Source organism: Cucumis melo, chromosome 3 (assembly GCF_025177605.1).
Source record: "Cucumis melo cultivar AY chromosome 3, USDA_Cmelo_AY_1.0, whole genome shotgun sequence".
Lineage (NCBI taxonomy): Eukaryota > Viridiplantae > Streptophyta > Magnoliopsida > Cucurbitales > Cucurbitaceae > Cucumis > Cucumis melo.
This window is the reverse complement of record NC_066859.1, coordinates 14727459-14744753: the sequence shown is the minus strand read 5'-3', so window position 1 is coordinate 14744753 and position 17295 is coordinate 14727459. Positions and strand designations below refer to the sequence as shown.

The 17295-nt window shown below is 32.0% G+C and overlaps 1 protein-coding gene and 1 long non-coding RNA gene across 2 annotated transcripts; one reads left to right on the top strand and one right to left on the bottom strand.

Moving 5' to 3' along the window:
- Positions 1–385: 385 nt before the first annotated feature.
- Positions 386–6740, bottom strand: LOC103488612 (protein NRT1/ PTR FAMILY 3.1). The gene is made up of 4 exons (XM_008447434.3): positions 6389–6740; positions 6053–6270; positions 4947–5506; positions 386–1374 (listed from the first exon to the last, which is right to left on the bottom strand). Exons 1-4 carry the CDS (start codon positions 6459–6461, stop codon positions 471–473), a joined length of 1755 nt encoding a protein of 584 aa, XP_008445656.1. The 5' UTR covers positions 6462–6740; the 3' UTR covers positions 386–470.
- Positions 6741–7232: 492 nt separating this feature from the next.
- LOC127148711 (uncharacterized) lies at positions 7233–9086 on the top strand. Its single transcript, XR_007819740.1, has 2 exons — positions 7233–7976; positions 8184–9086. It is a non-coding gene; the product is annotated as an uncharacterized LOC127148711 (long non-coding RNA).
- The last annotated feature ends 8209 nt before the right edge of the window (positions 9087–17295 follow it).

The window sequence follows — 17295 nt, the reverse complement described above, 5'->3', positions numbered from 1 at the left end:
TAAAAGATTGTCTCTACTTCACATCGCAAAATCGATCTAGTTTTGACATTAAACCAGCAATGGTGATGCAATTTTGACAGAGAGGATCGATTGGAATGGGATTGAAACCTCACATTAATATAATCACTCTTGATCGGAAGCCATAGAGTTCATACCATAGACTATAATTTACCTTAGAATGGACTCAAGCATGAAAGTCATTATACAGTTTTAGCTTTTGCTTGGGTGCAAATGCAAGGTAAATGGTTTTTTTATGAGTACCTCATTATACAATTCAACTACACATTGAATTCAATAACTTTCCTGAATCTGCAACTAATGTCTTGAACTTACCATTTGACATCCATTCTGGAAGCATTATAGAAGCACAACATATGAAACACTATTGCATTCTCAATTAATTATTATATCATTGAATATGAAGTAGTGACAACAAGTGTATATATATATGATTGCTAAAAAAGTGAAAACTAAACAGGGTTGACAAGTTGAAGTTCATCCACCTTAGAGCCATCCATAACTTTCCTCTGAACCTCCAAAGGCTTAAAAGTATAAAACCTAGCACAAACAATGTAATAAGCAAGATTTAGCACTTGTAAAACAGTAATCAACCAATAAAAATTCTCCAACTTCCCCTTGTTAATATTATCATTCCTAATCCAATTCTCCCCATTTGCTCCACCACTATACTTATGAACTAAACTGACCAACAGAGTACTCAAATAACTCCCAGCTGAAATTGAAGTCCAAAACAAAGCCATGGCAGTGCTCCTCATACTCTCAGGACTCTGATCATAGAAGAATTCAAGATGCCCAATCGACATGAACGCCTCCGCCATCCCATGCAGGCTATACTGCGGGACGAGCCAGAACACCGAGATGGGGATGATGGAAGTAGGGTGATCCATGAGCCCATGATTGAAAGCAACGTGCTTCCGCTTTTGCTCGACGAAGCCGGCTATTAATGTGGCAAAGATGGAGATGACAAGGCCGATGCCCATGCGAGTGAGGAAGGTGATGCCACGGTCGAGGCCAGTGAATTTACGGGCGATGGGGATGAAGACACGATCGTATAAGGCGACGGTGATAAGCATTGTGAGCAAGGTGAAGACAGTCATGGAACCAGCAGGGATTTGGAATGAGTTTGTTAAGTGTCTGTTCATTGTTGAAGCTTGAAGGAGAGAAAATGTGTTTTGTTGAGAATATGCTGTGATTAAGATGATTCCAGCGGCCCAGATTGGACCCATTCTAATAACGGATTTTAGCTCTTCTACTCTATGGACTGTGCTTAGTTTCCATAGATTGGGTTTTCCTAATTCTTCTCCCATTTTTACCTTCTCTTCTTCTGTCACTACGGCTGCCTTGTCTAGAAATCTGCATCGTAATCCGATTATACGTATGATTACACAATGTGCAATTGATAATTTAACGTTCATAGATGTATTAGAGAAAGTGATAAAAATACCTTAACAAAATCATATGCAAGTTTTCGAGTCTACATTTAGTATATCAACATATAAAAAGATTATTGCATTCTGATGACTGCATTGGACAGTTTTTCGTTTGGTTGGATGAGAGTAAATAGAATTTGTTACTTTTGGTTGGCTGGAAAATTTTCTTTTATTTTTTTGGTGGTGTTGGTTTGTTTTGTGGGATTTTCCCCTTGTTTTGCTTGAGGCCTTAATGGGTAGCTGTTTTTGATCTTTTTCCTTTTTAAGGTTGAATATACAAGTTGTCTTGCAGCCTTGTGCCGTTGGTGTGAAACCTACTTGTGTTGCTGCATACTGTTTGGTTAGAAAAGCCGGTCTGACGTGAATAAAATCAGTAATCTGCTTTGTTGGAGTTTGACATGATTGTTCAACATTAACATTATTGAGAGCATGTGGTATACTACTTACGGGAGCCTATCTTTACTCTATTATTGCTGGAGTTAAGTGTGTTCACAGGAGCCTGAATCCTAAAAATTGATGAGAGTGAATCAAATACCAATACATTTACGGGATTCTAGACAATCTTCTACTGTACTGTGATCTTATATTGTAATTCAAGATAGTATATTTAGACAGATAAAGTTGTGTACTTGTAATCCTCTTAAACTCTAGTGAAAGGTATAGCACTCAAGTCGCAACATCAAACTAGGTTAACAGTTTGCTTGTGTTTCTTTATCCCCACCGTGCCTATTTACTTTGTTAGTCTTTGTGCTTTTAACATTAGATCCAATTTTACTATCTTGGATAACAGTACTCTTTGTTTTTTCAGAATATTTTATTTTATTTTTATTATTTATAGTTACACAGCAACTTTATTTAGTTGTTTAGTATGATAAGTTTGATGAATTTTTAATTTTGTGTTTGATTGAGCAATCTTTGTCTATTAATTAAGTTTATAAAATTTGAATTTTGTATCGATAAGATGTCTTATTTTGGCTATTTGGTCTCGTAGGTCTTTGGTTAATTATATTCTATTTCTAGAGTTTGAAATAGATAGCTCTTAAAATTGATACATGTCTTAAACACAAATTTAAGGTTTCTATAAGGTATTAAAAAAACTTTTATAAGGTTTTTAAAATATTTTTTGGTTATTTTCTTACTACTTCTTTAACAATAGTTTTTCCTTCAACTAGACATAAAATTTTAAAATTATACTCACATTTCTAAAGCTTTTAGAAGGTGAGTTGAATATGGCATATATAATCCAATAAAAAAGATATTAAAAGTTTAGGTTTAATTTTAAAAAATGAAAATGAAAAATGAAAAGATTATAAGGGGAGAAGGTTAAAGACTAAAATTTTGAATTAGTAAAATTATATAAACCTTGAATTTATTTCAATTTCACCCATCTAAATCATAGTTAACAACATTCAACTAGAATCCTAAAAGTTAAGGGTGGGTATGTACACACAGAGAGAGAGAGAGAGAAATAATATGTTGTATATGCGCTTATGGAGGGTAGAAATTGAGAAAAAGATAATTGTGGAAAAATGAAAAACAATGAGGGGGCCTAGTTTAATTAATTTATTTAAAATTGATGATGGGCATTTGAAAGAGAAAGAGAAAGAGAAAGAGAAAGAGAAAGAAAAAGATAAGAATTGGAAAACAGAGGTGGTTTTGTTGTTTAGTTAAAAATACAAAAGAAATGAAAATTGTAGTGAGTTGTTTGTGAAGAAGAGGGACAAACTGAATCAGATTCTCAGACTCAATATATTTATATTTGCAGCCCCTCACCACTCAAACACAACCAATTCTATCTTTTTCTTTCAAACACTACATTTTTCATTCATCTACCCAAATAATTTACTCTTTTCTTTAAAATTAAATCAATATTATAAAACCTACTTGTTTTAATAATAATAATAAAAAAAAAAAACATCAGACGATTTAAAGTTGGTATATACTTGAAAAATATCGATTCAAATGGTTGACACTCGATGGTCGGTTTAATTAAAAAGTTTTAAAAAACCGACTGAAACCGACATGCTGAACATCGTTGTTGGTTTCTCTAGTATAAACCGACTAGGTTGATTTTCGACTCCAATTTTTATACAAAACTGCTCATGCCCGACCAATAATCACTCCAATTTTAGAGGGGATTTTGATAAAAAATTGAAGAGTATGGAGTAAAAGTTACGAAGTTCGTAAGCCTCTAAACTTTATAATAGACTTACGTTATAAGAAATTGATAAGATTTAAAATGGTATCTTTTAGTAGAACCCATCTACTCCTAGAATTTTATATTCCTATTTCTCGATTTCATAGTTAAATATGCCCTTAGAATTAAACTTTTTTTTTTTTTCTCAACAACATCCTTAAACATGCCCTTGGAAATTAAACTTCCTCATTTTTTAATTTAATGAACTTTAAAACTCTATACATAAAAAAATTTATGTGAAATATAGTTGAGTATTTGATTTTATCTATTATAGTTATAAAAGTTCATAAAAAAAATCAAAAGTTAGGGACAAAATTTAGTTTTATGGTATACACAAAATTGAAGCTCCAAAAGGAAATAAAACAAAATATCGAAACCTCAATCATATTATATTAGATTGGAGTGTTGATATATAATTAAATTTAACATAATTCTCAACCTTAAGCTTTTAAATGATTAATGATTTAACATAATTTTATAAAATCTAATCACAAACAGCAACCTTGTATCTATCTTCTTCTTCTTTCTTTTTCCTCTTTTAATTTCAAATTGAGATTTGGCTAAATACTTGACATATGAGAGGATAAATAATGAAAGTTTTAGTCATTTTTTTTTTAAGACGATCAACTATGTTAAGTACAAGATGAAAAAAATTAAGGGGTGTTGGACATCTCAAGTGTGACCTATTTATTAGTCCATCTAATATTTGAGTTACACACATTGTCGACATATTATAAAACACATTGTTACGATAAGTCTATTAGAAAGTCCTTATTGTCTACATATTTTTTACTATATCTTGTAATAGTATTCTTTAATTTTAACCTAGACCTAAATAACGTGCACTATAAACACAAGCTACTATAATTCTATTAAAATCAAAATAGTATATATGCATTTATAGTACAAACTATTATAACCGAAAGACTATAATAACCAATGACTCAATATCCTAAACAACTCTTTACAAACATTTTAAACATAATATTGGAATACTAAACTAGTAATTTGAAAGCTAAGTTTTGGCTTTGTGGTTAAAAGATGAGTGAAAAAATACGTATCACTCAAAATATAAATTAAAGGACGGCATATGTTTGGTATTAATAATAATGAAATGGTTAAAATCATTTTGAAACATAAACTATTAAAAAAGAATGAAATAAGTAAAAAGTAAAAATTAAATAAAAAATAATTTTGAATAATTAAAAATGGATTAGAGTGATTAGGAAGCAGATGAGAAAAGTGGTATTAACTAAAAGTAAAATGGCAGTGGAGAGAGAGAGATGAAAATGAAATACCTCATATGCTTAGTATGAAGAAGGACGCCATCTCGAGAAATAGGGCCATCGATATCACGATTCTGATAAAGCAAATTTGAATCAGAGACACTACCAACTTTCCTCTTCCTATAAGCCGCAACTCCTACTTGCAATAAACGGCTAAACGGGCTACCCGACGGATCCAAATGCCTGTAAATCGGGTATCCCACAACAAATGTAATAATGGACACCAACATTGCAATGGTAGGGATTCCAAATCCCCATCCCCACCCGATGTTATCTTGCACATACACAAGCACCGTCACCGCCACCAGCATCGACGCCCCCATCGCGAAATAATACCAATTGAAGTATTTGTACGTCTTTGTCCCACGTTTCGGATCCCCCTCCTCGAATTGATCTGCTCCAAACGACACCACGCACGGTCGGATTCCCCCGGACCCAAGCGCTGTCAAGAGTAGAGATACGTATAGTATTCCTAGTTGTCCCTCGGTGGCTTCCTTGCATATTTCTCCGGCCTTGCATGGTGGTGGCCTCAGCCCCGGCACCACTGCTGATGTTGTTAGGCTTATCATCCCCTATAATAACCCATATTATAATTATTAATAATTTTCTTAATTAATTATTGTTCTTCCACTAATAATTAATTTTCCCCCTCTTATCTAACGTTCTTTGATTCCTCATATTCCTCCACTAAAATATTACCTTTTTTAAAAAAGAAAATTCAAAGATGGGATACTTTGATCAATAATAATATATTTTGTTGAATTTGAAATTGGAGGAAACTTTTTGTGCTTCATTATTACGATTAAAAAGATGTTAAAAAGATTCTATAATCTCTTTTCTCTTCGTACTATGTTTAATTTAATTAATTATTGTCCTAAGAGGTTGAGAATATACAATTCTTTTGCTGTTCTTTTACCAAAATGAACATGCCTAGCTCATGGATAATTAGTATGCACTATTCGTTTTGAAGTTGTAAGATATTGAAAATCTCATCTGCTTTATTTGTTTATACTTAAAAAAAACAGAGATGAGAGGATGGGCATTTTTTGTGGGAGTATTATAAGTATAACAATAAAAAAATGGAAATTGGCCGTATGGGGTAGAGAGAAATAATATACAATCTGGTAAAGGATAGAGGCGACGGTGATGGTCCAGAAACGGCCGACATAAGAATCGGCGATGAAAGCTCCAATGAGAGGTGTCAAGCTGGCGGTTCCACTGAAATTAGTGATGGTATTGGCTGCTTTAGTTGAAGGCATATGAAGTTGCTTTGTCAAATAGCTAATCATGTTGGTATTAAAACCAACCACAGCAATCTTCTCGCAAATCTCATTTGCTTAATATTCACAAAAAAGAATTAATTAGGAAAAAGAGAGAAAAAAAAAAAAACAAAAAACAGATCTAGAAGAAAGAAGAAGAAGAAGAAGAAGAAGAAGAAGAAGAAGAAAGAATACCGAATATGAATGGCATAGTAATAAGGCCACCTTTCTTCCTTTCCATATGCTTTTCCGTTTTTTCCATCTCCATTGTTTCTAATTCTTACTCAAAGCTCTTTGGTCAGTGGTGTTTAAATGGGTTTAGCAAATCGGAGGGAATCTCTACTGTTTTTTATAGGCAGCCCATAATTATCACTACTGTTAATTTATTTTTCACAACGGGATATAGAAGACAAATTTTGCATCTACACTCTCTAATTTCTATCCACAACTATATTATTTCCAAACAATAATAATATTTGAGTACATGGACTGGATTCATCTATTTAATTTCAAATTGTCACATGATATTTCTTTTTAACTAAACTTTCTAATTGATTGAAGATGTATGAAGACAACACAACCACTATACTAATCAATTGGGAATTTTTTTCTTACTACTTTACTTTTTTAAGTAATTATTTCAAAGTTTGTTTTTAAATATTATATAAAATTCATGTTTTTACGAAATATAGCACAATCTCAAAATCCATCCATGATTGATATTAATAGACCTAGATAGACTTTTGTCTACTGTCGTCACTTATCTTAAAATGTAATCGAGTAAAGTTAGAGAAGTTCATCAATAGTACTTGCGTTTTACAAAGCGAGAGAGATGGGGTGCTGGTGGCAACCGGTGTTAGGGAAAATTGCAAAAGTGAGAAAACCTCCAGCTCGACAAAATTTGCAAATGTGGCAGTGAAGAATTTGTAGTCTCCGATCATTGTTTGCCATCTGTCTTTTCCTTATCATTCCATTATTATTTTTGTCCCAATAAATGAGATTTACCCTATGTATATATTTGGCCGTTTGCTGCCATAAATGAGTGTGAAGAAAATCTGGGAAAAATATTACTTTATCCCAAAATACCAGAAAATTCAAATTCCCTATTTGGTATCAGAGCTGGTATGGCCAACGCCGCCTCTTTTTCTGTCACTGCGGCACTTACTACCAACTTTACCAATCCTCCACTAAATCAGATTTTAAACCAACTAACAACCGTCAAACTTGATAGAGGTAATTACTTGCTATGGAAGACTTTAGCTCTTCCCATTCTCAAAGGCTACAAGCTCGACGGCCACCTATCCGACGAATGTCCTTGCCCACCCAAACTTATTCCGTTGACAACCCAACCCAGCGGATCTACTGTCGAAAACACCGGTGAACCATCTTAAGAAACTTCGTCGAGTTCCATTGCTGCAGTAACTGTGAATCCCGAGTATGAACGGTGGATTACCACTGATTTGCTACTCCTTGGATGACTCTATAACTCCATGACACTTGAGGTGGCTATTCAACTCATGGGGTTTACAAATGCTAAGGACCTATGAGAAGCCATTCAAAATCTATTTTGGAATACAATCAAGAGCTGAGGAAGATTTTCTTCGCCAAACATTCCAAACAACAAGGAAATGTAATCTTAACATGGAAGACTATTTACGAACTATGAAAAATAATGTTGATAACCTTGGGCAAGCTGGCAGTCCAGTACCTCCGCGTGCTCTTGTTTCACATGTGTTGTTGGGGTTAGATGAGGTTTACAACCCAGTCATTGTTGTAATCCAAGGTAAACTAGACATATCATGGTTGGATATGCAATCCAAACTTCTTAATTTTTGAGAAAAGATTAGAACATCAGAATAGTCAACGTAACACTGGAAACACAATCCAAAATGCCGCTGTCAATGTAGCTCAGAGGACAAGTTTAAATGAACACAGATCCCCCAATAGCCATTAGTTTTATGCTAACAATAGAAACCATTTTCATGGACAGCGAGGAAACTCAAACAACGACAGAGGACGCGACCAAGGTAGAGGGAACAAACCCACTTGCCAAGTGTGGTAAGTATGGTCACTCTGCTCTTGTTTGCTATAATCGATTTAATAGAGAATTTTTGAGTCCTTTAGGATAAAGCTCATGTGCGTCTGTGAATCCAAGTCCTACTGCTTTTGTGACTACTTAGAGTTCTAATCCCTTTGCTACGCTTGAAACTGTAATTGATCCAAATTGGTATATTGATAGTGGTGCTACAAATCATGTCACGGCAGAATCATCTGGTTTAACCAACTCCGTAGACTACTCAGGTACTGATAAAGTAAGAGCAGGAAATGGAAATACCTTGAATATCACTTGTGTCGGGCATTCTTACTTGACTGATGGCAAACGATTTTTAGCTCTTAAAAATATTCTCTGTGTTTCTGATATTACAAAAAACTTGGTGAGTGTTTCAAAACTTGCCAAGATAATAACATATTTCTAGAGTTTCATGATTATTATTGTCTTGTTAAGGACAAAGCTTCAGAAGAAATACTGCTGAAAGGAACACTTAAGAATGATCTTTATCACCTGGAAAATGCTGGTTTAATGGTTGATGCTGAGTTAGATCATAGTAGGAGTGTCAAGAAACAGCTTATGCACAAAAATAAGGAGACATCGACATTTATTTTGTTAGGAGGAAAAAATATTGTCAGTATTAATGTTGCTGTTTTTAAAGCTGTTTGACATAAACGTTTAGGCCATCCTTCTTCCAAGACTTTGACTCTTTAGTAAAGAACTGTAACTTGCCTGTTAGCGATTGTGATGAAATAAATTTCTGTGATGTATGTCAACTGAGAAAAGCTCACAATCTCCCCTTTATTATTTCTCAATCTAGAGCTGCTGAATAGTTGGATATTATTTACTCTGATTCGTGGGGTCCTGCACCAATTTGCTCATTTGATGGTTTTCGTTATTATATACTTTTTATGGATGATTATAGCATATATACTTGGATTTATCCCTTGAAACAGAAAAGTGCTGCCATTGATGCCTTTAAACATTTTATTACATATGTCAAGAATCAATTCAATAAATCCATCAAAGTCTTTCAGTCGGACAATAGAGGAGAGTATAAGAAGGTACATCAACTATTTCGGATTGTTATAATGTTATAATGATTAGTCATTTTATTACATTGTTATAATGTCATATGTAATGATTAGTGTTCTTGTGTGTTATGATTTTTATCTTCATTTTATTATTATAAGACAAAGAATTATATTTAAAATGATTCTCTAGTACTTTTATATATCTTTCAAAAAGAAAAAGAGTTTCAAGTCCGATAACATAGAATTTTAGGAAGAAAAGAGGGAAGAGATATATACTTTGAAAAAAAAACTGGTGATTTGAGAGGGTATGAAAAGACTAGAAGAAAATTAAATGATGCAAGAAGAAAAGCAGATGATGCAAGAAGATGACAAAGCTTGAATATAAAAAGATGAAAAGGAAACATAAAACGTAAGGGACCCTTGGATTTTGGTTGGAGATCATACTTCAACTTTCAGAATTTTTATCAGTCAATCTCTGCCATGGAAATTAGGCTTTTAGCTTTTTGGACATTTTAGATGTGTTTTGGTTTTTTAAATAATAATAATAAGAAGAAAAAGTTTCCACCACCTTTTTCCATTTCAAAGTTCTCTTTTGAATCCCTTTATTATAATTGGTTTCATCAAATCTAAAGACCTTTTAAATTCTATATTACTATTTGATAGATTGTGTATTAGACTATTGTGATATCAACATCAATTTATGCTTTATTTGTTATTTGAAAAAAAAAATCAATTGGTACATGTTAGACTCTATTAATTAAAATTATGAACTAATAATTATATCAATTAAAATTATGAACTAATAATTATATCAATTTAAATTTTTAAATAAATTTTGTTCAACAATATTGTGTTAAATTTATATTAAAAGTTAATTCAACTTCTAAATATTTATGAATCAATCAATTTAGATAGAGATACTTTAAAAAATATAACAAAACGGTAAAATATTTACATTGTATAGAACAATTTTGAAAACAGAAAAAGCCCATAAGCCCACAATCGAAAATACCAAAAATTTCCCGTCAACAACGTTCGTAATGTATTTGATACATGATCGTTTAGATTTGGCTATTATTTGGTACACGATTGTTTAGATTTGATCGTTTAGATTTGGCTACCCAAATCTAAACAATTTTTTTTCAAGATTATTGGTTCACGATTGTTTAGATTGTTTAGATTTTATTGTTGAGATTTAGCTAAACGATTTTTTCAAGATTCTTTTGGTTGACGATCGTTTAGATTTGGCTATCCAAACATTTATTTTTTTTTTTTACATGATTGTTTAGATTTGGCTATCCAAATATAAACGACATCTTTTTCAAAATCTACACGATCTTGAATAACCAAATAACAGTTAAAAAAATAAAAAAAGTAGACGTTTTATCTTTGGTACACGATCTTGAACTAAATAACAGTTTGGAAAAAAATTGAGAAAAAAAAAAGAAAAGGAGAAGAAAAACGATGACAAATAAGGGCAAAGCTTGAATATTTAAAATAATGGCCATCTTCATGGGTCTTTTCATTTTGTTACACTCGCCGTAAATATTTTGACCATTTGTTATATTTATAAAAATTTCTCATTTAAATACTAGCTTTATCACAATTTTGTTTGGAAAACATCAATTCATTATTCTTCAAAGGTGTTTAGACTTTATCAGGTATTAGACTTTATAAAAGGAAGATCAGAGTAAATGCATGAAATATTCTCGAACAAAATTTCGACCATAAGTCTAAGTTAAGTAATTTATGATAATTTAGGAAAGTTTAAGTGATAATTATACGTTTTAATCAAGGTTTTTATAAATAGAACATAATAGAAGACATAAATTGATATATACTTATAACAAAATGAGAAATTTGTATGAATAGAAAATAAAAAAATTGAAAGTATTTTTACATCCAACAAAGAAAGAAGAACGTAAATAAATTAAGTAGAATTTGTTAAGTTTTATTCTATTTACGAATAATATAATTTTTTACTTTATTTGAAAATGTTGTTATAAAAATTTTAAGGTTTGAATTGATTTAATTATTATTTTATGTTTAAATTTGATACCATAGTTAAAAATTTAGTGTATATGTTGATATATTTTCTAAATTTTTTAAAAACTCAATTATGTATGTTTCTTCACAACAACACAACATGTAAAAAAATTATTTTAATACGCCAATATCATCAGGTTGCATCGCCTCTACGAACTCCAACTTCTAGAAAAACTATTTTAATACGCCAAAAAAACCTAAAACTAAAAAGTTAATTTACATAAATATAACAAAATTTAAAAATATTTACGACCCGTGTAACAAAAAACAAAAACCTATGAGCTCGGTAAAATATTTTTATAATTTATAGATTTGCCTTTGAATACCGTGGACGATTCGTTATTTCTATTTCTTCTTCTTCTTTGCAATTTATCCATCTTATCTTCCAGATTTTTCATCCTCTGTTCTAGATTTTCTTTCTTCTATTTTTAAACGATTTATTCTTTTGTTTAAATCTCTTATTTTATTTTCACAATTTTCGGCAAGATTCTATGAAACTACTTTATCTTCATCATATTCGAGAATATTAAGATTGTTTAAATATCATTTTGATATGATCTAAATGATTGTTTATGTCACACCCTATATCGGAGCACCTCCTCAATAGGTCGAGATGTGGAGTAAAGCCAACCGACATTGCTCCTCTCCTGAACAACACCAGCTGACCCTGACTACTTAATCTGTTGGAAAACTAAACAACTTTGAACAAAATAAAACTTGAACAATGGATTAGAATACTAATTCATGATTGAATAAACTTCAATACATGATTCTCAAAATAAGTTAGAGCTAAATGCCAATAATTACAGACGACACTTCCAGAACAAACAGAACCCAAACAAATATAACTAGCTTAACTTCTTTACACATGAGAACCTAACCTGGCTTGACCTAAGGTACTAACCAAAAGAAACAAAAAACTATCAACAAAGTGGTACAAGAGACTGGTGGCGATGGTCAGTCTTTTAGATCATGATCTTTTCCTGGAAAATAGAAAACATTTGGAAAGGGTGAGCTAAAAAGCTCAGTGAATGACGGTTTTATAAAACATACTTTGAAAACATTAAATCTTAAACTTAAATCTTTAACATAAATAAATAATGAAACATAATCATAAAACATAAAATCTTTAAACCTCTTTTAGAATAAACCCTTTCTACTTTCAAATGCTCTTTCACTTTCTAAACATAAATCTATGCTTACTTACTTCGATAGTTCTGTCTTTTCTAAAACAATTCTTTCTTTTTTAAATGCTATACCACGTAAATCACAAGGATGGAGTCTGAGGCGCTCCTATGGGCCCTCATCCTATGATACGATACTTACGAGACAGAATGTAAGGCATCGGTAATGCCCTCGCTTGTTATAGTTATAAATAATGAGATACAGTATGAGTCAGTTTGGTGAGCCCTCATCTCATTAAACATTACCAATGGAATCTGAGGTATCTACTGAATACCTTCATAAAAAGAACCTCTGTGCACATGAACATATCTCCTAAAGGGTTACTATATATTTTAGAACAATGTGAGTATAGCTTAAACCATTCTTCATTCTTCATTCTTCATTTCAAACACTTTAGAAACTTAACTTAAACATACTTATCATAACATTTCAGAAACTTAGGTTAGCTCAACTCATACTTTAGAAATCATTCATAAATACGATAACTCAACATTTAGCTCAAACATTTCTTTAAACAAAGCTCAAGCATCCTTTTAAACATTTAGTTCAACATAAGCTTTAAAAACATTAACTTGTAGAACATGCTTTGAAAACATTTAATAAATTCATTTTTTTTACTCATTACAATAATAGCTTACAACCTCGGTTGGTAAACTCGCTCGATCTCCTCTTGGCCTGAAATAATGAGAAAATAAATCCATTTAATCCCTCTTGAACAAGAAAGCTAAAACTTTACTTACAAATCCAAGGATCACAAAACAGCCCTAAAAACTAACTAGAACTTGATCCCAAACTACCCTCTTGGCTTGGCTCCGGAGTTAAAAATGGTGAGAAATGAGGGTCTACTACCTTTGAAAACACCCTTTACATATGAAAACGTTAATCTTACATGTTGAAAATTTTCGTAAAAACGTCTGTCACGCATCCAATAAATAATTTCGATCGAGATCGGCCCAAGATCCTAGAGATTTGTTTCTTTCTCAGCCAAACAAGTATCCAGATCTTGCCTGAGAACCCTAAACGTGCTCTTTTGCTTCTAGTCCCAGGTGAACAAATCCCCAAGATGGCTCAAATTTTCCTTACCTTTCGCTTTGAACTTTCAATCTTACCCGAACACGACGCTGTGATTGCTTGAGATCCTTCACTTCTGAACCTTCTATTTTGTATTTGGGGCTCTCACAGGTCCAGGAGCACTAAGATTTCACTTCTTCCTTTTCCCTACCCCTTATCTCAACCAAATAGGATCGAGTCCTGAAGCCTCTACCCCGAGATCTTTCCAATTTTTCCTTTCACCTTTAATCTAACCTTTTCAAACTATTTACATATACTTAATCTTCTTTAGGCTTTGGGGTTTATAGTTTACCACTATCAACACGATTGTTTACCATGGTTAATACGATTGTTTAAATTTGAAACTTTTTTCCATCATTTAAAATGAACTACATGATCGTTGTTGGGGGTAATTATTGACCCATTTAATTGTACTCTATTCTCAATCCATAGTATACATATATTTATTATTTTAATATTTTTGTGCAGAATATGAAAGAAGACTTTGATATGAACCCAACGCAATGAAAATAACCTAAAACAAAGTCCAAACGAAAAAGAACGGGCAAAATAAAAATTAAGGGCAAATTGGGAAATATTCAAAAGCCGTGACACGTGTCAGCCATCCATACGTGCGAACAACTCAGACACCACGAGTTCGAACAATAAATGAAGTGTTTATTTTCTATATTTTCGAAGCCAAAATGCCATTGTTTTGATCCTTCTCTTCGCGCGTCTTCTACGTCATGGGTTCGAAACGCAAAAGACGCAAAATTAAAATCGATTTATTCAAATTCCTTCCTCGTGCATTCATTCGTCCGCCCACCTCTCTCCTCGCGCCACGTGTTAGCTCCTGAGCATGCGCGCCTCTCCCACCACCCGAGTTCAATCCTCAACAGCTGCAAGTTATTTTTTGAAGAATATTTCAATGTCAATTTCGTAAATATTTAGCAAAAATATAAAAAGTAACTAATTTTTCCGTCAAATGAAGCGCACGGAAGGTCTTAAGGTTGCATGTTTGAATCTTTTTTATGGTTATTTCTAAATATTTTCTGTATATACCAATTTTCCCCTCAAATTTATCATATTTCATCGTTAATTCACCATTTTCTTTCAAATAAATCCCTAATTCTCCAAAAAACTCGAGAAATTACTCTTTTATTCTAGAAATTACTCTTTTATTCTACATTTTTTGTTGATCTCTCAATTAATTTTCAGAATATTTCTTGATGGAGGGCCAATCATCAAGATGTAAGAGGGCTTATCACCAAAATGTAAGTGAGCTTACGGCTTTTCAATTATTGGAGAATTCTTCTCTTATTTTTCCTTATTAATTATTGACCCATTTATTTGTATCCTATTCTCAATCCATAGTATACATATATTCATTATTTTAATATTTTGTGCATAATATGAAAGAAGACTCCGATATGAACCGAATGCAATGAAAATAACCTAAAACGGAGTCCAAACGAAGAAGAACGGATAAAATAAAAATTAGGAACAATTTGGTAAATATTCAAAAAGCCGTGACACGCATCAGCCATCCATACGCGTGAACAACCCAAATGTCACGAGTTTAAACCATAAGCGAAGCATTTATTTTTTGGATTTTTCAAGCCAAAACACCGTCGTTTTGATCCTCCTCTTTGCACGTCTTCTACGGGTTTGAAATTCATCAGACACGAAATTAAAATCGATTTATTCAAATTTCTTCTTCACTCGTTCATTCTTTCGTCCACCTCTCTTCTCATGCCATGTGTCAGCTCTCGAGCATTTTCTCTCAAATAAACCTCAAATTCTTCCATAACTTTCTCAAACTCTAGAAATTACTTCTCTATTCTGCCTTTTTTGTTCTCTCAATTAATTTCAAGAATTATTTCTTGATAGAGGCCTAATCACAAAGAGGTAGGTGGGTTTGGGGCTTTTCAATTCTTGGAGAATTCTTCGCTTATTTTTTCTTATTAATTAGATATGATCGAATCAATTAATTTCTTCTAGTTTTTGTTGAATTCCTTATTTTCTTGTATAAAAAATAATTCATTCTTTCAATTACGAGCATTCTTGTCTATTTAATTATTGATGTTGTTCTTGATTCACCATTTTTGTATGCAAGATACATTGGGTATGAAAAATTAATGCAAGATTAATTTGATTACCTTTGTCTACACAAAAACTCAATCTAATTCTTGATTTCAAAATGTCAAATCTTGAAATTGATTAATGCTAGAAGAATCTCCCTTGTTCTTGGAAATTTTTGAATTTGATTCCATCAATTTTATTGTACACAATTAAATCCAATTAATTCATTGATTGCAAATTGTTTCCAAAAAAAATATGTGAAAGATACTTTGATCTTTTTTAAATAGCAAGATTAGGCTTTAGTTCTTATTGCAAGAATATACACTAAATGCTTGAGGTGATTGTCTCTTTTCTTGAAATCTTGATCAAAGAACTTACAATATCAAGCAAGTTGATATTGCAAGAATCTTGATCAAGAACCCTTTTTAATTGAGCAAAAAATCAATTCATAATCCTCTTAATTCAATGATAAGGATTGATGAGTGCCCTTTGCCACTTCTGTCATTTTTCTCATAAGAGTTCAATTTTTATTTTTATTATTTTTTTTTTTGTGAATTGAGTTTACATCCTAAATCACTCTTATGTCTTGATTCTACTTGATTTTTTCACACTCTTCGAAGATTTTCTTTTGCTACTAACATCATTTCTTTAAAGCTTAATTTCAAGAAACTTGCTTAGCCACCATTCTCTTGGGTTCAAAATCCATACTTTCCACCAAACTACGGTAAAAAGTAAGGGTAAAATTAAAATTCCTTTTGTCGAGGAAAATCGAGGTAAGTGCAACCTACCCTTAGCAATAAATTCCATTATTAAACATATTTGTGCTTGGTTGTAATGACCTTGCCTATACATACTTTGATACGTATCATCTTTGCCTTGACAATCGTGTTGGCATGATCTAAACGATCTCTTGCCATAGTTAACACGATCGGTTAGCATGTTCAATACGATCATTTGATTTGAAGTTTTTAACGATCATTTACATTGGACTATAAGATTGTTTACCATAATCAACATGATCGTTTTTCAACATCAACACGATCGTTTGTTGTGGTCAACACAATCGTTTAGTATGATCAACATGATCGTTTAAATTTAAAATTATTTTTTCCATCGTTAAAAAAAAAACTACATGATCGTGTATCAGGACCTAAACCCCAAATATGACGTGTGTGTGGCTGATTAATCCAGTGTTAACTAGGGCATTTTTGGTATTTAACATTGTGGGCCTATGAGTTTTTTCATTTTCAGAATTTTTTTATATAATGTAAATATTTTATCGATTTGTTATATTTTTTATAAAACCCCCAACATGAAAGTAATTAATATATTTAAGGTTAATTTTTATAAACATAACAAAACACCAAAATATTTACAGCCTGTATACAAAAATAAAAAACCCATGAAGCTGGTAGAAATTTTTCATAAATTCCAGATTTTCCCTTGAAATTGTGTATTATTCGTCAATTCTCTTTCTTCTTCTATTTTTATTTGTATTCTAGATATATTCAGCTCCTCCATTTATCTTCTTTTGGGTAAATAAAATACAAATTCCTTCCAAGATTTTCTTTCTTCTATTTTTATCTTTCTTTCTTCATTTTCTCCTTCTTTCTTACTACTCCTCTTCTAGAATATCAAGATTGTTTAAATATAAC